This window comes from Anolis carolinensis, chromosome 1 (genome assembly GCF_035594765.1).
Source record: "Anolis carolinensis isolate JA03-04 chromosome 1, rAnoCar3.1.pri, whole genome shotgun sequence".
In the NCBI taxonomy this organism is placed as follows: Eukaryota; Metazoa; Chordata; class Lepidosauria; order Squamata; family Dactyloidae; genus Anolis; species Anolis carolinensis.
The window spans coordinates 344063402-344089781 of NC_085841.1; the positions used below are offsets into that span (position 1 = coordinate 344063402).

Below are 26380 nucleotides of genomic sequence, written 5' to 3' on the forward strand. Positions count from 1 at the left end.
ACTAATCTTTTAAAAGCAAGTTGACAGGTGACATCCTGTTAATGGAACTGTTTTAGTCAGTGTAACTGGGAAGGAATATATTCCTCTGCCTCTATCCCATCCCAAATTCTGATCTAGAGGGCCGAGAGATCCCCCAGAACAGATTTCTGGATTGCTTCAGAAGGGAAAAGATAAACAGAAAATCTCATTGTAGAAGTAGACTTCCATCCATTGATTTCACATGCAATATTTCTGACTACAGTTTACTTTATTTGTTAACATGTTACTCAGCCATGAAATAGTTCCTGCTTTAAAGCAATATCTCCCACTGCCTTCCACACATATGTCAAGAGCCTACATGATGTGAAACAGTTTTAACGTTAAGAATGAAGTTTTCGATTACAGCTTTTTAAAAATCTGTTGAAAATAATCAGAAAAAACTCAACCAAAATACAGGTTGAGCATTCCTTATCCGGAATTCTGAAATCGAAATTATCCAAAATCCAAAACCTTTTTACATGGGTGGCTGAAATTGTGACACCTTTGATTTTAGATGGTTCAAGTTCTAAGATGTATATGAAATATAAATGGATCTTGTGTTTAGACTTGAGTCCCACTTCCAACATATCACATTATACATGAAGAGATCCAACAGCTAAAAGCTGTTGGAATTTAAAACACAACTTGAAAACCCATCCCTTCCAGCAGGCCTATCCAGTCAATTTTAACTTTTGAATTTTGACCTGCAGGATGAATTTTAATCTGTATTTTATCCGTGTATATTTGTTATATGTACTTTAAGAGTGTTTTTTTTTTACTTCACTGTTTTAAGCATGTTGTACCCCGTTTCAAGCCACAAGAAGAAGCAGGTACTAAATTTATTATTATGATTATAGTATATGCAAATACAGGTATTTCAAAATCAAATCAAATCTTTTCTGGTTCCAAGTATTTTGAATAAAGGATACTCTGCCTTTATCTAATTCTTTTACATTTCCAATTGTCTTGTGGCACCCAAAAGATTATGAAACATATTATAAAACATAATACTGTAGAATATAGTTCATCTCATCTGATACAAGTTTATCTTGAGTTGTACATACACATGGTAGTTGTGGTGGTGTACAAATGAAATGAAATGAAAAAAGAATTAAGTGAAATAACTACAGCTATAGCTATGTGATTAAAACAATGCTCTTTCCCAATACAGTTGTAGAATGATAACCCAATATTTTCCACATGCTTCGTACTTTTGTGGCCAACTTTATGGACACTTAGCAATAAAAATGTTTATCCATAACACTCAGGACTGAAAAAGCATTCCTTTTCCATTCATGTCTAATTAATTAAACAACTGTATTTGCTTAAAATGTGTTGACACTTTTCGAATTTATTATAGATTATTTGTATTCTGTGGGGTTTTTTTTTCAAAAACTGAAAACATACTTACCTCTTTGGAGATTCACTATAACGGCATTACATTTGTCAGACAAATGCAAGGCAGCCTCATCCAAGATTATTCTATGACAAAGATGTTTAAAAGAGTTGTGTTACGATACAAGTAAAATATGTCACTAATCCATCTGGGGGTAGACTACAAATCTGATATCCTTGTCTGAATCACATTATGTAATGTTGAATCTGTCAATGTAGGTAGTTGCAAACATTAATGGTCCAAGGCAGTGGTTCTCAATCTTTGGTCCTCCAGGTGTTTTTGAATTTCAACTCCCACAATTCCTAACAGCTGGTAAGCTGGTTAGGACTTCTGGGAGTTGGAGTTTAAAACACCTGGGGGACCAAAAGTTGAGAACCACTCCCTAGATTAGAGGTATCAGAATTTCATTTACTAAAAACATGGTTTACAGGTACTTCTCATTTTGTTACAACTGGTAGTTGGAAAGGTTTTCCTCAACTAACATAAAAAAAAAAAGGAGGCTGTTACAGCCTCCCTCGGGAAGAAGTTCCAAAGCTTGGGAGCAGGCACTATGAAGGTTCTCTCCTGTGTCCCTATCAAATGAGCCTGTAAAGCACTGGGCCAATTTTGTGGCCTCTATGGACAGGTTAAAACATACCTCTTAATACCTTCATATACTCTGCTGAGAATGCAAGGGCACTTTCATTATGTATCCTCCCACCTGTGTTCCCTAGAAGGAAATGGGAAGTGACTTCTAGGTGATTTCTAAAATAACTGGGGGGGGGGGGGTTGTAACCAAATGCCTTTCACACACCCCTAAAGGGATTTGAAAGTAAAAAGAGAGTACTTTTCACAGTGGGGTTACAGCCCTTCAAGGTTTCATGAGGCTAATACAGCCTCCAAACCGTTTGACTGTAAAAGCTGTTGGGACATACTGAAGGGGTATCTTAGTGAAGATGGTATCACAGCTCCAGCAGAATATTATCAGAAAACATAGACTTTCATAAAGCCTGGATCCAAGCTGAATACACCTTTAAAGGGCACTACCAGCAATTTGAATTGCACAAGGACAGCCTATTATACTGTGCCCCCTGCCCTCAATACTGTCCCAGAGGAAGGTAGTTAAATACAAATCAGCACTGCGGACGTATGCAGCTGGAAAGTGTTGGTGAACGGATTACATGCATCCAATGAAACTTATTTATATATGCATATATATGAGCAAAACTGATATAACATCATTAAAAGTTAGAATCCACCTTGGTTTTATAACATTTTTGACAGACAAGCAGCGATGATGTGAGATGGGGCCTTTTTGCTGGCTATTCCTAGAGTCACAAACATGCTTTCTAGGCAGCTAAAATGGCTTCTTCTTGCTGTTCTTTCACAACACATATAAGAGCATGTTGTACTGTTTTAATAGTAGTAGCTATAAACTTTTTTATTTATAGAACTTAATAGTATTTTAAATGTTGAAAACAATTTAATCCATTTTAATGTTGATATTTTAATATTTTAACTATATTTATTTCAGTTTGTAAGCTACTTTATGTCCCATGCTTTGGAGAAAAGGAATGTATAAAAAAAACATCATCATAATCTCTCCTTCACAGGTGATATAAAAAAATATTAAACATTTTGCTAATTTCTTAGAATTTTACCTGAGAGTAGAAGATGACTTATCTGGTGCCACGCTACTTGAAATGCTAAATGTTTCAACAGTAAGAAGCGATCTAGTTGGCAAAAATAAAGGCCTGCCAAAAATTCCAAATATCAAAATATCAGTTTCAACATAATTCTGTTTCAGAACGAAAAGTAAACATGAATAAACTTTATTATACTGAAATGGAAATCAAAAGTTTAAGAACATAATTGTCATTTAGAGTTTGATTTGTATACCTCCCATTTTCAACTTACCTATAATTCAGAGCACAACTCCAGAGATGGACATGCAACGTCGTAACAGAGGCTGGAGGATTATATCCCAAGATAGGCTCATCAGAAATGTTCAAAAAATACAAAATCTACAATTACAGAAGTATAAAAATAGACCTGCTGTATTCTAATCAAGGAAAGTGACATCAAAATTAAGTCATTCACACACATCTTAAGATTGGTTCAAAAGAGAACGAGATAGATATTTTTATTATATCAAGGTGTTATTTTGCTAATCTATTTCTGGATCTAACTCTTTGTTCAGGTCACATAACAACTTCTCTAGATCGCTGACCTATTATTATTATTATTATTATTATTATTATTATTATTATATCACTGCATATAAGATGCCCTTGCTAATCTGGTGGAGTTGTTTTACAATACATCTCTTCTCAAAAAACCAGCCCTGCCCAAAATCTCTGCCATATATGCTCTCCAAGCAGAGCATTACAGTTTAAGCCACGATAAAATTTTCTACTCTTTATTTACAACTGACAAAGCTCCAGTACATCGTCACCAGTTTTCCCCCCAATGTTCATCATTTTTATGGAGCTTGACAAATAATTAGCAAATTTATTTCCACAAGCCTCAGGGTTCCTCTTTCTTTTTTCTCAATACACCCATTTTGTCTCCAATCATGTCCATCCTCAACATCTGAGTTTGCTATCATAGGAAATACAAGGAAAAACATTTAGTCAGTTAACATACCTGCTCATGCCAGCTTAAACCAGAAGGAAGTACTCTGTGTTGCAGGGTTGCTCCTCTAAGCCCAACAGCAACTAAAAACTCCTATAAAATAAAGTAAGTGTATTCAATCAGATGTTTTGGGAGATTAAGGGTGGCTGAGCTGATGAATATAAGGCAAATAGCCTTTTTGATGGTCTCATATCTCTGGAATGATCTTCCTCTGGAGATTTATCTGCCTCTTTTATGTAAGTCTTTGTAGAAACATTGAAAACTCATTTTTTTGGCTTTCCTTTCCCTAGTTTGAGGGCTGCTTGTTTTATCTGTAATCACTGCATCACTGTATTTATTGGATTTCATTGGTTTACATTATTCAGCTTGTAGGTGGCCCTGATAGTACTCCTTTAAGGATGGACTCCTTTTAAAAAATGTAAACGAATACATTTTCAGTCTCAACCTATCCTGGAAGTGTTAGAAAGGAGTGTAGCCTTTCAGCTCGAGTCAATTTTAGGGAAAACAAATTAATCAGATCCATTTCAGCTTGGCTTCTGATAGAGTTTTGCCACCTAGGTTGGCAAAAGAAACAAGACTAAAATATACCTTTGAAGATAAAAAGAAATATATGTGGACTGACTTTATGAAAAAATATAACGGAATTTTATAAATACAAACCTTTGTATTGCTCTCTGATTTATTTGATTGTATTTTAACTGCAACAGACAACATGCTTATGCAGTCCACTCCAACACCATCTGAAGGAGCTCTGCTGAGACTTTCTTCTTCCGAAAAATAAATAGTAGGTTCTAACCAATGAGGATGCGTTTTACTTGGCAGCTCTATTTCAGATGGAGGCACTACCCCTTCAACCAATCCTGTAGAAAGATGAATTTGTAACAACATCAGTTGAGGGAACTTAGAAATGAAAAGCAGTTATTTTTTCCTAAATCTGGTAAGTTTTCTTTAATTTTAGAAGCTAACTCCTGCCATGAGAAAGTTAAGCAAAGATACATAAAATCCACGATCAGAAATTCGTTTTCCTACAGTATTATCAAAACAATCTAGAAATAATATTTTGACACGCTTAGAGCAATGAATGTTAGTTGATCTTCTATTCTGGGAGGACCATGAGAAATGTTCAAGCAATACCCAGTGCTATCTTCTCATCACCTGAATGGTCAAGCAATGGTTTGCAATTGTGAAGGCACTCTGCAATAACTGTCCATATGTCAGTTCTGAGTTGAGTTTTTCAGCCTCTCGTTAATGGTTCAGGAACCCTGAACAACTCTTTGATCTTTTCAGGAGTAGCATAACACCTAACCCTAATTTTCCATCACATTTAGTTTGGCCAGTATACACTTTTGCTGTATGGTCACAACACCTATCTCTATTAGCTTTCTAATGATGTTAGATTTACATTCATAAGGAAGCAATCTCTCCCTTGGAATGGTTCACGTTGGCATTCCAACTGGAATTGAAGGGAGAGCAAATACTTTTTAAATACAGTAGAGTCTCACGTATCCAACCCTTGCTTATCCAACGTTCTGGATTACCCAACGGATTTTGTAATCAAGTCAATACATCGTGATATTTTGGTACTAAATTCATAAATACAGTAATTACTACATAGCATTACTGCGTATTGAACTACTTTTTCTGTCAAATTTGTTGTATAACCAGCTTATCTATCCAAACGTGTCTCCCGCTATGACCCACCTCGAAGCTTAAGATCGTCGGATGAGGCCCTGCTCGCGGTCCCGTCAGCCTCACAGGTGCGGCTGGCGGGGACGAGAGACAGGGCCTTTTCAGTAGTGGCTCCCCGCCTATGGAACGCCCTCCCCATTGAAGTCAGGCAGGCTCCCTCCCTCCTATCCTTCCGTAGGAAGGTAAAAACTTGGTTGTGGGGCCAGGCTTTCGAATAAGAATCAGCAGCATTAATTACTATTATGTATACTGGAACTCAATTGACAGACCCAGTCTTTTAAACTTGTACACGCCTACCTATATTTTATAAATGCATTTTATGAATGTTATATGTAAGTTAATTTTTTAACTGATTTATAGTGTATTGTACTGTTTTTATATGTCTGTTTTATTGTAAGCCGCCCTGAGTCCCCTGTTGGGTGAGAAGGGCGGGATATAAATATTGTAATAAATAATAAATAAATAAATAACATGATGTTTTGGTGCTTAATTTGTAAAATCATAACCTAATTTGATGTTTAATAGGCTTTTCCATAATCTCTCCTTATTATCCAACATATTCACTTATCCAACGTTCTGCCGGCCCGTTTATGTTGGATAAGTGAGACTCTACTGTATTTAGTAATTTCAATGTTATCCTGTTGGATTCAGGAACAACACTGCCACCAGATGACTAAGAAAAGTAATGAACTTGATTCATGGAGGGAAGTTAAGCAATACTTATTTCCCATAAGAACCAGGGTGTAATCAAACTACACAAGTAGAGCAGTTCCAGAGAACTAACTGCCATTTCTCCATCCTATGGACTCCTGTCATTTTAAAAGATGAAGTATTTGGATGAAGTATTTAGAATGTTTTAGTTCACTATCCTGAACTACAGAATTAAAGAATTATAAATACCTCACAAAACTACAAAATTCAGGATCCCATAGAATAGTGCCATAACTGTGATATCAAAGTACTACAATATTGAAGTGCTCTAGGTGGTACACCAGTATGTCTCTAACTACATGTTGACAGCAGAAAACTAACTTCAGATAGCTGCTGCTCAACCAATAATCTACCCAGAAGCATCTTAGGAAACAGCAGAATGCCAGATTGCAGGGGTGTTTGAACCAAAACATTATTTGTTTCCAAGTTTGCAGAACCAACTTGTGATACAACTTTGCTTCACTAGGTTTAGTTTGAAGCTCCCACAAATTCGTTACTCATCTTTTGTTAAGGTTTAGGACCTGTCTAGGACAGAACACTGAAACAGGAAGCAATCTGTTATTTACTCATATGGAGCAAATTACTTTTTTGATAAGAAGGATGTTATGAAGGTACTTTATTGATGCAAGTAGCTACTTTTTCAAGTTACCTTTTACTATTATTGTTACTTATTTAAGCAGGATTTTCTCAGGTTTTATGTCATTTTTATCAATTACTAGCTTGGGTACCCGGCAATACCTGCATTATTCGAAAAAGGCATTATTTGTTTTTGGATGTTAGATAATATCAGTTTGGTAATTTGTAATGCTAGTCATTAGAAAAAAGTAAGTCTTTGCTTTTGTTTTTATGAATGTTTTCATTAGAAAATGCATAAGGATGTGGGTGAACTACAACTTCCAAAATGCAAGGTCAATCCCTCCCCCAAACCTTTCCATATGTTCAGTGGGCCATGGTGGTTCTCTGTACCAAATTTGGTCCCTTTCCATTGTTGATGGGGGTCACTGATTCTCTGGATGAGAGTATTTTAAACAAATAACAAAAAAAAATTGGAAGAGTAAAGAATAATACAACTAATTACTTTTTACACTCTGAAACAAGTAACAGGAAAATGATTAACTTGACTAACTATTGCATGAATAATACAAACAGATTAATTTTAAAAACTAACTTTCCAAGCACTGGTCTGGATTACAGGAGAAGCCACACCTGAAAACACATCTGTACCTCTACTGATGTGTATGCTCCATACCTTGATGATATAAACTGAGACTGCTACAATGGAGGCAGATGTAGTGCTTGTCTTCAAAGCCTTCATATTTTGTTACACAGAACAAAGAACCACCACTGAATTCAAACCAAAATTCTCCATGTTTGTCTTCACATATACTCCCATCATCCTGCTGAAGAAATGGTTTAAAGGATTTAGTAATTTGGAACTTGACTGTATCATTTTGAAGGATACGGAGATTATATTATTTCTGAGCTCACATCTCTGTTTAATCCACTCTGTAACTAAAATCAGTCCTTGTCCCTAAGAACAGCAATCATACTACCAGAGAAAAGTATACTGAAATAGTAACGTTCATACTATAACACACACATGAATTCTAGTTCAGGACAAATATGCAAAAGTCTCACCTTGATATCTGTGAACATTGATATTAATCCATGGTTAATATTCAAAAGAACTGAGAGGAAGTTCTGTGTGTTCCTATTTTGAGATTCAATTTTTTTCTTTCTCCGTGAACAGTAGTTTGGATCAAGAGTAGAATAATATTGCAATGTCTCCTCCTCAGATCCACTCTCATCATCTGTAAGAGAAATTAAATAATGAATCATTCATATATATTTTATAAAGGAAATCAAAATTACATGTTTCAAGCATTATTAAAATATTGAATTTCTATATGTTAGATTTGTCCCTTTGAGGAGTAAATAACCCATAAGAATGCAAGGAAAACCTTGTTGGATTATTCTAAAAGTATATCTAATACAACACTGTCAACATGGGGCCAATCAACTGTCTATTAGACAGAAATGCAACTTCGCCCTCATTTCATGCTTTCATAGAATCATAGAATTGGAAGAGACCTCATGGGCCATCCAGCCCAACCCTCTGCCAAGAAGAAGGAAAATGGCATTCAAAACACCCGCAACAGGTGGCCATCCAGCCTGTTTAAAAGCCTCCAAAGGAGCCACCATCACACTCCGGGGCAGAGAGTTCCACTGCTGAACTGCTCTCATGATAGCCATGTATAAATGTGCGAGGGGAAGTCATAGGGAGGAGGGAGCAAGCTTGTTTTCTGCTGCCCTGCAGACTAGTATGCTGAACAATGGCTTCAAACTACAGGAAAGGAGATTCCACCTGAACATTAGGAAGAATCTCCTCACTGTGAGAGCTGTTAAGCAGTGAAACTCTCTGCTCCGGAGTGTGGTGGAGGCATATTTGGAGGCTTTTAAGCAGAGGTTGCATGGCCATCTGTTGGGGATGCTTTGAATGTGACTTTCCTGCTTCTTGGCAGGATGGTTGGACTGGATGGCCTGTGAGGTCTCTTTCAACTCTATGATTCTATGCAGGCTGAACATGCCCAGCTCATTCCTGCACCTCATACATAGAAACATATTGCATCTAATACTGGAGGTGATGTGCATCTATTCTGAGTATCAGCCATTGATGGCCCATTCTCCATGACTACCTAATCCAAGTTGGGACATCACTACATTTTGTTGCAGCACATTTCATCATTTTAACTATGCACTGTGTGAAGAAGTTCTTGCTTTTATGTGCCCTAAATCCTCCAACATTCAACTTCAGTGTATGAGTCCAAATTATAGTATTATTAGAGAGGAAGAAGCCCCTTTCACTATCTACTGTCTCCACATCCTACAGAATTTTGCACATCCTTATCTTGCTTCCCTTACTCATCTTTTTACTATCCATTTAAATGGAAATGTTTTAACAATTCATAACAAGGCAATTGCCCCAATTTCTTGATTATTTTGGTTGCCCAGTCAGAACCCTTTCCAGGTCCACACTGTCTTTGTCTTAGGTGCTATGGCAAAATTATATACATAATTCCGAATGTGATTACATCATGGATAGATTAACGCTGTATGGTATCTGAAGTTTTATTTTCTATTCGTAATCTTACCCAACACTGCTTTTTTAAACATCATCAGCATACAAAATCAATATTTTCTATAAATTAACTTCACGTTCTTTCCTAAGGTTGCTTTCATAGGGTTTTCTGAGGCTGAGAAAGTCACCCAATTGGTTTTCAAGGCCAAGTAGGGATTTGAATCATGGTTTTTAGCATCATGGTCCAATATGCAATACTGGCTAGGTCCTTTTTATGTTTAGGTTTTCCATTTAACAATTAAGCATTTGTAATTGCTTTAGATACAATATCACACATACACCACCAAATACTTTAGATTCTTAAATTTAACACAACAATTTTAGAAAGTATTTGTAGTACGTTACCATAGTGAATGGTAGATTTGAATTGACTAAAACTATCTTTACTAAACGTGTTTATCAGCTGGCTTGCTACTGAAAGTCCAACACCATAAGAAATGTTTTCAAAGGTTTCTACAGGAGAGGGAGCTGTGGGTTCCCACAGTAACAGATCATTACTGATCCTACAGAGAAAGAAAAGATACAGATATATTAGTTGTCTGAAAGTGTAGGAACTTAGAAATAACCATAACCAGAAGAACCCTATTATTCTGAAAGAGTGCATTAATAAACAGTTTGAATTACAGGATTGGAACAATGTAGGATTTCCCTTCGCAAAACTAGGGATCTAATGTAGCCTTCCACTACAGAAAATATATATTGTGGATATATTTCTTTTATCAATTTCTCCTTACGACTACAAACCTCAAGATCAAACTATTAAGGGAACACTCTTCCAATACTACGAAGTAGATTTTGAGGGCTGGGGACAGCAGCAGGTGGGGGGAACATTGTTTGTTTCTTTCTTCCTGTGGGGTCATACAATTCTGTGCTATTCTGGATACAAGATTTTATATTAGGACACATGAAAACTACACAACTGTAGAACTTTTATGTGACTTTAACTGCAAAGGCTTCATTCTACAGAAACCCAAGATTTCTGTTTCATGAAGTATTTAAAATTCCCTGGTAGAGAGATCTAGTACCTCCCTAAAATATAATTCCAAAGTGCAGACAGGAAACTTGAAGTGCTATAAAAGTGTTGCAATTCTATAATACGGAAGACAACTTAGGTTTAGAGCACCACATTAATCTAAATTCCAATGTTTAATGTAAAAAGCACCATTAATTACTATGTATTACAAGTATATGAGAACAAAACATAGAGCATATATATATATAACAGTTATATTAATATACTCTTAAATTTCCTTTCAAATACATAATGATCCAAAGGTAGTTTTCCATAGTTCAATAAGTTCTGTTCCTCTCATAGTTGTCCTGCACCTCTTGAAAGTCAGCTTTTCAAGTTCTTTAGGTCAATATGGGATAGTGACCCATGGGGATAGCACTGGGACTGTAGATGAAAATAATCTCCCCAACTAAGAGAATTAAGCCACTGATTATATTTAGGAAAACTAATGTTTATACTTGCCTGTTATAAAGCTTCTCATAAAAACTTTTGTTTGGTAATGTTAAGCATACATTTGGTAACGTAAGTTCCAGCACATAATGAGAGTTGCTAATTGCTTTATCCTGAAACTCTGTCATCTCCACTGCATCGCCAGGCATCACCATCTAAGCATGAAACAATATTTGAAAGGGACAGAATAACAGAGGGAGGAAAGCCCTCATTTACATAGAATCCACAAAAAGAAATTTATTTATTTATTTATTTATTTATATCCTACATTTATATCCCGCCCTTCTCACCCCGAAGGGTGAAACAAAAACATTCCATCATTAGTTTTTCTGTATCGGTTTAAAAACATGATGTTGTCCAGACTCTAGTAGTCCCTGGGAAAATATCATTTATCAAAGCAATGGGTTTTTTTTTGGTTTGTTGTTTTTTTTTGGGGGGGGGGGCGTTGGAGACCTCTATACCAAGGGGAAAATGTCATGTACTAAAGGTTTCTAGAAGAGATTGTGTTTAGAGAACTTGAACTTTATTCTGAGATGGTTACTTGGATGGAACTTTGTTAATGGACAAAACAAGCATAATGTTAATGGACAAAATAAGCCTTTGACAACACACAAACAAGCATAATTTAGCTGCTGGATTAAGACAGGACACATGTACAAATTCATTGGCAAAGAAAATGCCCACTTATTGAGTAAGGGCAACATTCTACTCACAGAAAAGCACCATTGGTAATATATGGCCTGGTGACAGTAAAAGTACTTAAATGGGGTGTCCCAACAGGTTTTAAATCCAAGTTTTTCTGGTCATCCAAGAGGTGTTTCAAATATGTTAGCTTTCGTAACGCATAATTAATTCCTTCCACTCCATCATTTTAAAGGAAGGCAATTTAAAATAAACAAGTATCCCCACCCCTTTTGCTCTGGCCAGCAAGACTTTCCATGAAGCAACAGACAACATGTATGATATTCCTTATTCTTAGCATTGTGACAGGAGAATGCCAACCTACAGAGCATTTGTCTTGTAAAGGTCAACAATCTGAAATGCTTGGGACCAGAGTTTTAGATTTTGGAATGTCTGTGAAATGGTGCAAACCCAACTATAGTGCTCAATGTGAATCCCCATCTCTTGTCATCAAACAGATCTTCATGTCTCTTTCTAGCTGTATGTCTTCTTCATTTTATTCTTGTGTTGTATATAAGACATAAGGCTGAAGAGAGACTGAGGATCCGAGAGACTGAGGATATAAAGAACCTGACACCTATATTAAAAAAATACCGTATGAACTGTACAGATGATTTCCAAACAGCCTACCAGCCACCCCTTCCCATCTTGCTATGGAACAACTGTTGCAGAAGCTCCTTGAAGGTAGAAGTGGGTGGCTGGTGGCAAAATGTTTAAGATTTTGGAGCATTTCAAAGTAGAATGTTACAAAGATGGAACCACAGGAATCTATTACAATACTTCAAAGGTAAGAGGTTCCTATACTTTATAGGTAACCTGCAGTTCTAGCTTCGACTAATGCCATAGAAGCTGTAAGAACCCAATATACTTCAGCAATGTGCCAAATGCCCCAAACAACTGTCATATAGATAAGTCCTAAATATTCCTACCTCTTCATTCTCAAACATGACCCTACGAGAGGAAAAGGGAGATGGTTCTGGTCTTCTAAAATCACACACGTCCTTCAGAGAATGAGATCCACCTTCCTCTTCTTCTTGAAAATGACCATCAACTTCCTCTTCCTCTTCCTCCTCAGGTGCTACCCTTTCCAGAATGGAATGTATAGCAAGTGGATTTATTTTTAGGACAATTCTAATATTCAAACAAGAAAAGGAAAATATAGTTAAACTCCAGAAATATCTCTATAAATTCTACTGTAATGAAATTACATTCGTTTTTGTGAAGGTTGTATAACAGACACACATACAACCATACCCATATTCTCCTTAAAATATGGAATAAAAAATTCCCTCATGAATTGTCAATTTTCTTAGATGAGTAAATTGCAGAATATGAAATGTTAAGAGTGAGAAATTCATTGCTGACAGAATGAAACTAGTGCTAATCATGAAATTAGCAGTTCATTATAATCATATTATAAATAAAACATACTGATTAAATGATAGGACTGAAAGTTGACTTAGAGATGTAAATTGATAACTCTATGGTTAGTGGGTGCTGCCAAATGCCACATTCAGGTTAGATAAACTGCATTCTGTCTGTTACTCTATGTATTTCATTTCTTTTGGGGAGTTCTGGTTTTAAAGCTCTGAAAAGGCTTCTTAGTGGATTATTTAATCTCAGTGTATATTGAGTTAAGTGAAATGTTTACCTAATTGCACAACTATTTAAACCTGTCATTGTTTTATTGCTATTTTGTCCCTTAATATGTTTTCCAAATGGCATCTACTCATTCTTTTTGGGTAATTCTCTTAACTCTGTTGTTATATCTGCAATTTCATACTGTCAATCACAGTCATTACTCAATTGCAAAAACAATGATATATTCTTGATATTTTTCTAATAGGGACAATGACACTTTTAATCTGTGAAAGGTCACTCATTTTCCTATCGGTGTGATATTTACTGTGAATTATAATCACTGTTCAAAATGAGAACACTGACTACCTAAAATAAAATTTAATTGCTTTTGCCAACATGGTCCAGTATAAATTTCTGATTAAAAAAATATAGCAACAAGGATTTACAAAAAGAAGAAATATTATGGGCAACATCTAACCATATACCAAAGCTTTTAAAAATGAAGTTGGGAGATACCAAAATTTCTTTGGTTACCGTGGCCAATCAAAGTTGTCTGATGAAACCATCTCTCCAGCTATACCACTGGAAACCTGAAAAAACTGTACAGTTGATTCATCTTTGCTTTCTTCAAATGACCCTGCAGTGAAACCAAAGAAAATTATGTTATATATTTATGTGATCAATTGTGTACTTATAATACATTATAAGCAAGATTAAGAATATTTTCAAATTTAGCATTCTATCAGTCTTTGCACTTAGTAATGGTATAGTTTATTACTCATTATTCAGAACTGAGCTAATTCAGATCATGAGTTCAACGAACATACAAATGATAATGATTCAAATATCTGGAACCCTAAAATGTGTAATTAGAATTTGTATAGTATAACACGGCAAGAAATCATATTTTAACTAAATTATTGGCTAGTCACACTTTCTCTTCTGTGTATTGTCGAAGGCTTTCACGCCCAGAATCGTTGGAGTGTTGTGTGGTTTCCGGGCTATATGGTCATATTCTAGCAGCATTTTCTCCTGACACTTCACCTGCATCTGTGGCTGGCATCTTCAGAGGATCCCTTAAAGATGCTAGCCACAGATGCAAGTGAAACATCAGGGAAAAATGCTGCTAGAATACGGCCATACAGCCCGGAAACCACACAACACCCGTTTCTCTTCTTTGTTGATGAAAGTCTATATATTCCCATGGAAATAGGAACTGGTTTAATAAATAGGTACCATCTTACTAATAGCTCCCTAACATTTCTTGTGATCAAGGTAGTTGTAACAATCTCTTGAAAGTTATCACAGAGTCTTACCAGTTAGTTCTTTAAAGGTGAGCTCCAATTTAACTTGCTCTGGAGTTGGCCCTCCGGTAAATTCAGTTTTAAGTTCTATATCCGTGAATTCTAACTGCAGAATTTCCTTCTGAAGAGACTTCTTAAACCAGGGTCCTCGTTCTGGGTCTGATCGTAGGTCAGGTATTGGGAAGCGAACTGAAAGTTTCAAAGCTGGTGCCATCACTTGAACAGAGACTTTGCAGTTTGCAGGAGTACGTGAATCATCCAGAAAAATTTCAGCAAATGCTTTGTGCTAAAAAAGGAAGAAAGGGATGTTTAAAAACACTGTTATTTTTTAACAATGAATTAAAATCAGTGTGGAAGATTTCTTGATGAAAAGTCCTTTTTCTTAATATACCTACTATACTTTGCAAACCAGTAATTACACTATTTTACGAAGTCCAAGGCATGCCTAATTACTGCTTTGATTCTTATGACGGGAATAGTACAAAAGGTTCTGGAATTTAAAAAAGGGCTTAGATCCGACTGATTCACTAAATTGTCAATTTTTTATGTGATTCCAACACTGAGATAAGAAGTTTAGGTTGGGACCCACAGTTTAAGAAGCAGTATTCTAGAGCAGGTCTTTTAAACCTTTTTCTTTTTGTGACTTCTTTCCGCCTGAAACATTTTAATGCAACACCAGATATATAGGCATATAAAGTAGGTATACAAATTAAACATTTACTGGTAATAAATCAGCATTTACAAAGCTTGATAAACCGGATGATTTTCCTTTTTATGAAGTACAGCTGCTGCATTCTGCATAGTAAACACTGCATTTTGTTTCCAACAGATTCATGTAAATGTCTAAGTGGCATTAAGAAAACTTTTACTGTTGTGAATTTTTGTGAGCTAAAAAATTTGAGCAATTTAGGGTTGGGACCCACAGTTACAAAACAACTTTCTTGAGAATATGAGGTGCTTTCGGAAGTCAAAATTATAAAGTGGTGTGTGTGTGTGTGTGTGTGTGTGTGTGTGTGTGTGTGTGTGTTAAGGGCATGGTAGCACCCTGGGTGCTCTTCCCAGGACTCTTCTGGGATCTGTCCAATTCTGCATTAGACAAAGTACAATTTACAGCAGTACAGACACCTATTAGGGCATGATCATGCTTCCTGGCCTTGCTACTTAACTGGGCCTGTAAGAACAATATAAATATCTCTTGTGTTCCTGCTTTCTCCCTCTCATATGCCAGCACAATAACTATCCCAACAGTTTTTCTTCTGCATAAGCAAATTTTTTCCTGCAACACATTATTGAACAAAAGATGGATTTCTGTTGGTCAAATAAATAGTTTGCCAACAACAAAGCAGTATTATTCTCTACTTACCAGGCTAATGTGTTTGTTGTATGAGGTGTACATATGTGATGCCATCATTTCCACTGTGGTTAACTTCTGTGGCTGAAGCAATGAGTTTAGTCTGTCTACAATACTAATATCCAGCTCACAGAATGCTGGACTCAGCTTGATTTGCAAGTCTGCTTTTTGTGGAACTGAGCTCAGTCTCCCTTGGCTGCCCTATCACAAAAAGGACACAAGAGGTTTTAGTAGCAAAATGTAAAATGCTAGTTGAAATCCAACACTGCGCTGACACCAACATGACAAAAATCTCTCCTCTCCAACACAACATAAACATTGGGTATCTAGCATTACTGAGCAACTTTCTGAGGCAGACAGGGAGCTGCAGCCATGAAGACTACTGTTCCCCCCACCCCTAATTCTAGACAGGAAGACTTTTCCACGTGGATGTTCTCTATTGGATCCCAGCCACTGTTTCTACAAAGTTACATACAATACAATATTAAAAGGCACATTTGTTTTGCTAATGTCTGAGGAAATAATATTTTCAACTTTACCTGAGGTCCTTTGTTGTCTGAGTGCTTGTAATGGAGCTGAAGGCATGAGAGAGGGTGCAGCTTATTTCCTTGTTTTTCAGAGTTAAACATCAGCAGCTTTAAAAAAAAAACAATAATTTCAGCTGAGCCGATTAAAATAAGATACAATGAACAGAGTTTTTAAAAGTTTCTAATTAAGAAGAATGCCTGTTTTATTTTATTTTCCCATGAGGTGATATTTGGTCAAGTAATAAACATGATAGCCATGTACAAATATGTGAGGGGAAGTCATAGGGAGGAGAGAGCAAGCTTGTTTTCTGCTGCCCTGCAGACTAGGACACGGAACAATGGCTTCAAACTACAGGAAAGGAGATTCCACCTGAACATCAGGAAGAACTTCCTCACAGTGAGGGCTGTTCGGCAGTGGAACTCTTTCCCCCGGACTGTGGTGGAGGCTCCTTCTTTGGAGGCTTTTAAGCAGAGGCTGGATGGCCATCTGTCGGGGGTGCTTTGAATGCGATTTCCTGCTTCTTGGCAGGGGGTTGGACTGGATGGCCCATGAGGTCTCTTCCAACTTTACTATTCTATGATTCTATGATTCCAATCTATCAAATAGGGCTTTGAGATTTCCCACATTTTATTTGATGTTTACGAAAGTGTGCTGCAATGCTATAATTATCATTTCAAGATACCATCCCTCTTTTATACCTAGGCTGAATATAGAAAATGGGGAGCCACAGGAAATGTGAAGAAAAGAAAATTAATCCAACAAAAGTATAACTCCTTTGACCATGTTCTGCTCAGTGCAAGGAGGACATCCTGTCATCATGGAGTAACACTAGAGTGTGCTTTAGGGACTTTCTTCAGTCTTAGCAGCATCATTAACAAGTCACTTTTAGATACAATAGATTTATATCGCTTTCAGGTGAGAAAGGAAACTATTTTTGTCTGAAATGCTTCTTCAACTGTTCATTTGGTAGAATATCTGTTGACCACAGATTAGTAAGAAGCACACCGTGTACATTATCAAAACTTTTAGTCTGTAAAAATATCCCATTACCTGTAACAATGAAAATGTTTTTCCATCTCACAATCAACTAGCCAAGTGTGAAATGAAATTTCCCATTCAATTCAAACACGCAATATTGTCCAAAAGGCCAATAATGTCAAAAAACAATTGTTCCTATAGTATACTACTAGTTACAAGTGTTGCTTTTTCTCAATATATTTCAATTTCCTGCAGTAACATTGTTGTTGTGTGCCTTCAAGTCATCCTAAAGTAAAGCTATCATAAGGTTTTCTTGGCAAGATTTGTTCAGAAGGGGTATGCCTTGTTTGGAAGCTGACAGTATGTGACTTGCCCAAGGTCACCTAATGGGCTGAGCAGGGATCTGAACCCTGTTCTCCAGAGTCAACGTCCGGTACTTAAACCACTACATCACATTGTCTCTTAGCATTAACTAGATATACAGATTTTTACCTCGGTATAATGAGGTATTTCAGAATGAGAGTCTGTAGAAAAAAGACATTCCAGAAGTTCCATTTGCCCAATGGATAAATCTGTACTGAAACAACGGGAGGCCGATCTTTGTCTTTGTTCATAGGAGACTTTGATGCCTGTACCTACAAATCTGTGGTGAGAAACAAAGGGAGAAAATATGTATACAATGATTTTTGTTGAGGAAATAATTTAACTGCCAATGTAATTAAAACTCAAATTTATCTTTCTATACTACCCCAACGTATATTTGAAGAGTTGGTTTCCAAAAGGTACCAAAAGGAACAAATTTTATAGGAATTGAAAAAAATGCTATAAAATGCAATTCCTAAGTCTTGCATCAAAGTGATTTGATACATTTTGACAGTTTTGATCTGTGCATAATATTCTACTAGTAGGCAACAATGTACTACCACCTATAACCCATTCTTAAATTCTGGAGGATATGGTGCCTTTTTGAAACAAATTCCACATTTAGTCTTTGTATCTTGCAGAAGACATCATTTCCAGGATCCAAGATCATACCATCATGGCATGACTTCACTTTGCATAGCTGGCATGCCTCATCTTTGTTTCTTGCAAATACATACTAACTTATTAGCCTCCTTCCAAACAGCACTAGAGGAAGAGCACCAACCTAAGGATTACTTTCTTTCACCAACCATTACCTTTTCAATCTCCTGCATGGGTAGGCTTTTAAGCTTAAATAATTTAATTGGCAAAAACATGGTTGGTAGCTTTAGGAGAGATGCTAAGTCCTGCCTTCTTTACCAAGAATAATAATCTGGATTTATGAGATAAAATATCTAGTAAATTCTAGTAAAAGTTATTATTACTAACTATGTTAGCTATTGAAGTTCACACAGAAGGCTTTGCTTTGTTTGCTGCATGAGCCAAAGAATAAGAGGTTGTACCTAAGATGGTCATGTGAACAAGCCTTTGCAAATACTTCTCGGAAGGACAGAAAGTCTTCTGTTGGAAACTCAGCTGGATTAACCTTTTCTATTCTGGTAAAAAAATCCTGCGCCATTGGTGTCAGTGGACTAATATTTAGTGATGTTTCAGGTGGTGATAGAGGATCGATATGGAGCACTGACACTGAGAAAGCACCCACTGCTAGCCTAAAAAGAAGTTCGGGCCTAGATTCATCCACTGAAACAGATCTGGATGGAAGAGCTGGAACAAGAGACAAAATACATAGCGATTAAGGTCTTCTCAGTAGTAAGCCAATAACAATATAAACAACTAGTAAAAAAGCTAATTACTAAAATTGCTTCATGGATGTTTCACAATATCAGTCAAGCCTTGATTTAACTACTGTATATACTCAAGTATAAGCCGAGATTCTCAGCTCCCTTTTAGGGCTGGAAAAAAAACCCCTCAGCTTATTCTTGAGTGAGGGTCCTAGCTGGTTTATATTTAGGTCGGGTTATACCCAAGTATGTATGGTAATCAGAGTTAGACAGTCTTATGTTAAATTAGTTTTATATAAATATTCAAAAACATTTACCTACTGATGCCTCAATTAATGTAATTTTATTGGTATCTATTTTTTTTAAATTACCAGTAGCTGCTGCATTTCCCAGTTTTATACTCAAGTCAATAAGTTTTCCCAGTTTTTTGTGGTAAAATTAGGTGCCTCAGCTTATGTTCGGGTCGGCTTATACTCGAATATATACGGTATCTTTTATTTCACTTAACAAAACACTTCTCCACATAAGGTACATTTCTAATCTGCCCAGTTTGATTTGGAGATATGAATAAAACATGTCCAGCTAATTGTTTCATGTGTCAATGAGATGCAAAACACTGAATTCAATAGGAAATAATACAGAATAATTGGAATGCTGAAGGAAACCTGAATCTTCACTTTGGCAAAAAAAGTTGACTTTTAGGCTTGTACACAGATCCGTTTTAGCTGTTTTCCTTCAGTCAATTTGTGGCCGTAATGGCAAGGGTCAAGCTGTCACAGATTCCCGTCCATAACAGGACCACAACTTTGATTATAGTAGTCCTCTTTGTTCCTTATGAACAGTTGCATTCAGGGGTTAATGTCTATGTCTGTCACCATCTGTCCCCAACTGCTTGAAGGGTTCCATCTGAGACTCCTCCTCCTCCTTTTTTGGCTGCAGATAGTGTCTCTTTTACATTCCTCTTTTGACAGTGTCCCTGGGCTTTAGTCCAGAGTTCTTCTCGCTCTGGTCAATTAGACTTAATAATAAAAATCTATTTTCACATTGTCTTAAAATTCTACTGGAATGTTCTTCAGGTTGTATTTTAACATGATGGTTAGTATAGCGTTTTTTTCAGTTTCACTCTAATTTTTTAATATTAGTAATTAATGGTCTATGGCACAATTTGAGAAATAGCATATGACAAAAAAGGAAGAACAAGGTATGCTTCATCCATAGTATTTCCCGACTCTACAAAACTTGTAACTCTATCGAAAAAAGAAATACAGTAGAGTCTCGCTTATCCAACCTTCATTTGTCCAACATTCTGTATTATCCAACACAGTTGGCCTTTTAATAGTCAATGTTTTTGTAGTCAATGTTTTCAATACATTGCAAAGTTTTGGTGCTAAATTTGTAAATACAGTAATTACTACATAACATTACCGTGTATTGAACTGCTTTTTCTGTCAATTTGTTGTAAAAATGATGTTTTGGTGCTTAATTTGTAAAATCATAACTTAATCTCTCCTTATTATTCAACATTTTCACTTATCCAACGTTCTGCCGGCCCTTTTATGTTGGATAAGTGAGACTCTACTGTAAGAGTAGTCTGGTATGACTTGTTTTTCAGAAATTCATGTTGACCTTTAGTAACCACAGCATTACATTCTAAGTGATTGCAGACTGCATCCTTAATGATCTGCTCCAGAATCTTTCCTGGTATTGATATCAGGTTCCTCTTTTTTCCCTTCTTGAAGACAGTGACAACATTTGCCCTCCTCCAGTCTGCTGGGACTTCTGTTCCTCAAGAATTCTCAAAGATTATTGCTAGCGGTTCTGAAATGTCTTCTGCTAGTTCCTTCAATACTCTTGGATATAGTTCATCTGGCCCTGGAGACTTGAATTCATTTAGAGTAGCCAGGTATTCCTGGACTACTTGTTTACTTATTTTGGGTTGCATTTTCCCTATTACCTCATATTGCTCAGGTTGAGCACCAATCTCCTTTTGGGAGAAAAGTGAGGCAAAGAAGGTGTTGAACAGCTCTGCCTTTCCCCTATCCCATTAGCATTTCACCACCCTCTCCACGCCAAAGCCCTACCGTTTCCTTTTTCTACTGACATAACCAAAAAAACCCTTATTATTGGTTTTAATCTCTCTGGCAAATCTGAGCTCATTTTGTGCCTTAGCCTTACGAACCTTTTCCGTACATATGTTAGTTATTTATTTAAACTCCTCTTTGATGATTTCCCTCCTTTTCCATTTCTTGTGCATGTCTCTTTTAAATCTTAGCTCAAAAGTTCTTTGGACATCCATTCTGGTTGTTTTACACTTCTCCTGTATATTTTTTTCTCCTTGCTGGCACTGTTTGCAATTGTGCCTTCAGTATCTCACCTTTAAAAAACTCCCATCAATCAGTAACTCCTTTTCTTTTTTAGTATTCTTGTCCATGGAATCACACTCAGTATTTCCTGAAGCCAGCTCTCCTAAAGTCTAGAATGCATGTTTGAGTTCTCTTAGTTTCACTCCTCATTTGTATCACAAACTGGAGGAGCACATAGTCACTCCCACCTAAGGAGCCCACCACTTCCACTCCATTGATCAGATCCTCAATGTTAGTTAGGATCAGATCCTCTTCTACCTTCTGGACATTTGTTGCTTCTTCTACCTTCTGGACAATAAAATTGTCTACAAGGCAAGTGAGGAATTTGTTGGATTTTGTACTCTTGGCAAAGTTTGTTTTCCAACAAATACCAGAGTAGTTGAAACCCCCCATTACCACTATCTCTCTTCTTTCTGCATGTTTGGTCATCTGGTCAAGGAAGGCTTCATTCAGTTCTCCCCCCCAACTGTGCCTTTTTCAGTCCTTGTCCCCTTAATTCTTATCCAGGATTGAAGTCTTGCATCTCTTCACATGTCTAAATATCTTTGACATATACTGCTATTCCACCCCTCTCCTGTTTGGTCTGTTTTTCTGAAATAGGTTATACCCCTCTATTGCTACATTCCAATTATAGGACTCATCCCACCAGGTTTCAGTTATGCCTATTACATCATAACTTTTGTTGTGCTAAGAGTCCAAGCTCCCTTAGCTGTTTATTTGAGATTATTGTCCCCTCACTGGTCGGTACTTGTGTTTGTTTAACCCTCTCGTTTGCCTTTTGTCTGTTCCCTTTGGGCCTTGAAAAATTACTGTGTGAGGTTAATGTATCTGTTGGGCATCACAAAATTCTACACTGTGAAACATATATGTGGAACTACTCCTTTTAAACACTTACAAGTCCTTCGTAGAGGAGTTGGGTGGACAACACTGGGGGTAAATGGTGAACTTCTTAGTTGTGGTGGCTCCTGCTTGTGTTGTTCAAGAAATTCCCCCCACACTGGTTGCTGCTAAAATTAAAAATACAAACATGATTATATTTAGATTTGTCAACCTAACGCTGGCTTAAAATATCTTTGTTATACATTCTATCAGTTACACCTGGTCATATTACTGTTATATAGTATTACATTTAATGTTTTACAGTACTATTTTCCTATTTTATTTTGCTAAAAATTCACTCACAGAAACCAATCTCTGATGTGATAGAAAGTCTATTTTCACTTTCCATTACTAGCCAGTAATTGTGGATTTGAGGATGTTTATAGAGATGCTTTGATAATACCAACTGCTCCAGTTGGTATTATGGAATACTTGATGGGCAATTCCACTTTCAAAGACCTCACAAGGTTATCGCTGTCTTATAGCAGTAACTTCTCTATAGCTGTTCAATGACTTATGTGAAGGTTTTGGTCTAACTCCCTTATTCCCATGCCCTGCTACTCCATGAGTACATAGAATTAATTGGATAATGTTTTCCTGTTTACCCATGCCTGCCAGAAACATATTACACACATTTCGAAAGCATTCCATTGATTGTCAATATATTACCAAACCAAATTCAAAGTGTTTACATAATAATGCAGAGCCCTATATGGCTGAGTAACTGGAGCATTTTACCTGCCTGTATATTAATAAGTAAAACTTGAAGCAATTTAAATTTCCAGAGTTCTCATATAGGCATACTGACTATGAAATTTCTTCAATCCCATTATCTTTATGGAACTAAGTCTTATAACTTCTTTGTATCAACCTTTTGGTATGGACTGAAGACCTATTTAATTCACTCTGAGTTTGTGTTGCTCTATTTAACTGTGTATATATACTCATTTTTATCCATTTATTGATAGGCAGTAAGATTATATTGCATTGCCCTCTTCTTATTGGCTTTTATTTAACTTTTATTTAATCTATAGGGATCACTGTGTTAGTTGTGCCTCTGTTTGTAGTTATTTTTATTTTTATTATTATTATTATTACTTTTACTATTCTGTATTAGCATTTATAAGCATTGCTTGAGGATTAGTTGTATAAATAAATAAAGCAGTAATAAAATGAACTTACAACTGTAGTACCAAGTGGAGATTCTGCTGAAGTTGCGGTGTATGCACTATTTACAGAAAGTTCTAAATCCATAGTTGGTGGGTCTCCAAGGGGTGGCAAAGAGGAAAGACTATGAGACATCTCCATGTCAGCCATTGAAAAGAAAACTTCTTCTTCTAAGAGAAAAAATATACATTGTATCAATAGTTCTTGATGAAAATGCTACTATTAACTGAAGTACACAAAAGCAAACTGTAAATGTTATGAAAAGCCAACAGGCTAGATGACTAAGCTAACATGCAGTTTGACTATGACAGTTTTCAAAAAATAAAGGACATCAAATTTGCACAGGTTTGTTAAGGCATCTCACAAAACACCGGAGTAACCATATTGGGTAGAGTAGAAATACTGCCTGAATTTTAACCCCTCAAGTAGCATCTAGTTTATATTGTTAATACAAGATATAATTATGAGTATTTAAACACTTTTACATTTCAGTTTCCATCAAGAAAAATGACTAAGTGCATAACTCTCATAAATTCTTTACTTTGGTTCAACATCATCAGGATGTACATCTCAGTTTAGGGTGTAATCATGGCCAGACAATTACTGACATAAGGTATACTAAATATTCGATCACCTGAACATTTCCTAGGATTGTGAAGTAGGGGCTCACCACGACTTGAAGGAGTTCTGGCTGTCTCCGTCTCACAAAAGCTTCGATCACATTGTATACCTACTGGAGAAATTTCTTTCCTTAAGTAGCGGTTGAGCTCCATCTGAATCCGATATTCATCTTCCTGTTGCATTGGTCGATTTTTTCTGTCTTTATTAGATAACTGAATTCTGCTAGGATTCTCTGTAATCAAACACAGGATATGCAAACATGATCTCTGTTTCAATTCCCTTGTTCCATCAAATACAACATTTTCCTTCTCTTATCTACTTTAATTACTTCTATTCATAACTCATATTTCTAAAATCCTGTTATTTGAATACAACTGTAGTAGTGTTATTTAGAGCCAATGTAGCTATTGTAGTAATTATTTTAGTGTTTTTTTTTTCCAAATTAGACTTTACCAGAAGTCACATAATTATTTCCCAGAAGAAAGGAAGATGTATGCCAGAAATCAGTGTGTAAACTAACACAAAGACACATAACCAGGGAATTATCATTTTCTTATCTGGAACATTACGTGACTGATTCTTCAGCAATAAAGATCAGAAATCATCTTTAGCAGTCCTAAGCTTAAATTCAGGAAGATTTTTTTTTAAACCAAAATCTCTTACCAATCAATACAAGCCTGACAACAAAGTTTCTCCCCCTGCCTCCAACACTGTTTTGGTTCAGAGTATAAAAATGCAAATTAAAGCAGTCATACTTTGAAACACAATCCAACCAAAGGTAGATCATTCTAAATCTCTTGTATTTGAATGAGACACACATTTTTCAATATGTTTTTACTGTAAACACAGGTAGAATAATATCAAAATCCATCACCATTTCAATGTACTTATCAAATGTTATTTTCTTAGTAATCTTAACTTTGCTGATTCCACCTTTATCTCCCACTTGTGCCTATCAGTATTTCCCCTCCCCCTGGGAACAGTATTTTCCTTCATTCAGATATTATTTTAATTGCTCAATCATAAAAAGAGAATGGTTCAGTTCTTTATATTTTCCTTTTCCTTTGACCTTATCTACCAATCTTCCCCATTTCAGATCCCAGTTTTTCTTTTATTTGGCCTGATGTATATTTGGGTCTCCTTTCAAGGATGCAATCCTGGAGCATAAAGTCAGCTAGGTTTCCATTCCATTTTTTAACTTCCCAATTTCTCTGCTCTTTCTAACCCAAGGTAACAGTTGCTTGAGCAGCAACTATCACGTATTTTATAATTTCCCCCAATCCTTAATGTTTTCATTCTTGTCTAATTTCCGGGTGAAGAATTCTTTATTATTCAATCCCAATTTGTGTCCTATTAAATCCTCAATTTCCTTCTTTACCTTGTTATAAAATTTTTGTACTTGAATGGGACAAACTTAAGCCATGCACTTAATTCCCAATTTCAGTTCTCAACTTGATTGTGTCATTGAATTTACTTGATCTGGGAATTATTTAAAACCTTAGCAATAGTGCGAAGCAGTTTCTACTTGCCTGGCCCTGCAATAGTTGCTAACATATCCAGCAAAAGATGCACCTGTCTCGGTGACAGGAACAGATGAATAGAATCTATCTGTCCATCTACATCCAACTAAAAAGAAAAATAAAAGGTTTTAAAGATACACACAAAAGGCACTAATTTTCACTTAAAATGTAATGTACAATCTAATCATCAACCATTTAATGCCTGATTTTAATTCCATGTTAATATTAGAAATCTTTAGTAAAGACGATTGGGATAAAGATTCAAACAAAAACCAACCACATCTCATCACATAAAACATTTTTAAATATGGTATTAACACAATGCCTTAAATGTTGGTATTTATGTAAGTTATTTGACATCTTCATATTTCTCTGACTGTTTTATTCAGGAAGTATGGAGGAAAAAAACCCAGTGTGCATTACCAAACAATAGTTACTGATGGTGTTCATTGGGAATTATTAGGACAGTGGGAGGATTGGGAAGAACTACTTAACAGAAAAGGCTTTCTGGGGACCATCTAGCAAAGAAGGGTGAGATAATTTAGAGCTGTTTTACTGTTCTGGAGTATGTGGACAGCAGCTAGAAATTTCCTTTGCATTGTCCACTCTAGTCAGAGCTCAGGAAAAGGGAAAGAGAGAGATATTAACATTAAGCCAATGAGTAACACATACAGGG

At 36.2% G+C, this 26380-nt stretch overlaps 1 protein-coding gene across 3 annotated transcripts in view; it reads right to left on the minus strand.

The window, feature by feature from the left end:
• atg2b (autophagy related 2B) overlaps window positions 1–26380 on the minus strand; it is a 65507-nt gene that overhangs the window by 21278 nt on the left and 17849 nt on the right. Inside the window, exons 7-26 of one of the 3 annotated variants that reach the window (XM_003214321.4) lie at window positions 25714–25810; window positions 24234–24416; window positions 23579–23733; window positions 22413–22524; window positions 18876–19137; window positions 17944–18094; window positions 16485–16580; window positions 15958–16146; window positions 14607–14880; window positions 13825–13927; window positions 12639–12840; window positions 11041–11183; window positions 9912–10069; window positions 8066–8238; window positions 7677–7827; window positions 4688–4887; window positions 4040–4120; window positions 3311–3417; window positions 3055–3147; window positions 1430–1500 (exon numbers count right to left, since the gene is read on the minus strand). In XM_003214321.4, coding sequence (XP_003214369.2) covers window positions 1430–1500; window positions 3055–3147; window positions 3311–3417; window positions 4040–4120; window positions 4688–4887; window positions 7677–7827; window positions 8066–8238; window positions 9912–10069; window positions 11041–11183; window positions 12639–12840; window positions 13825–13927; window positions 14607–14880; window positions 15958–16146; window positions 16485–16580; window positions 17944–18094; window positions 18876–19137; window positions 22413–22524; window positions 23579–23733; window positions 24234–24416; window positions 25714–25810 — 3001 coding nt within the window. Of the gene's footprint in view, window positions 1–1429; window positions 1501–3054; window positions 3148–3310; window positions 3418–4039; window positions 4121–4687; window positions 4888–7676; window positions 7828–8065; window positions 8239–9911; window positions 10070–11040; window positions 11184–12638; window positions 12841–13824; window positions 13928–14606; window positions 14881–15957; window positions 16147–16484; window positions 16581–17943; window positions 18095–18875; window positions 19138–22412; window positions 22525–23578; window positions 23734–24197; window positions 24417–25713; window positions 25811–26380 lie in introns of all 3 variants that reach the window. The other 2 variants (XM_008108665.3, XM_008108614.3) reach the window with 2 other exon arrangements.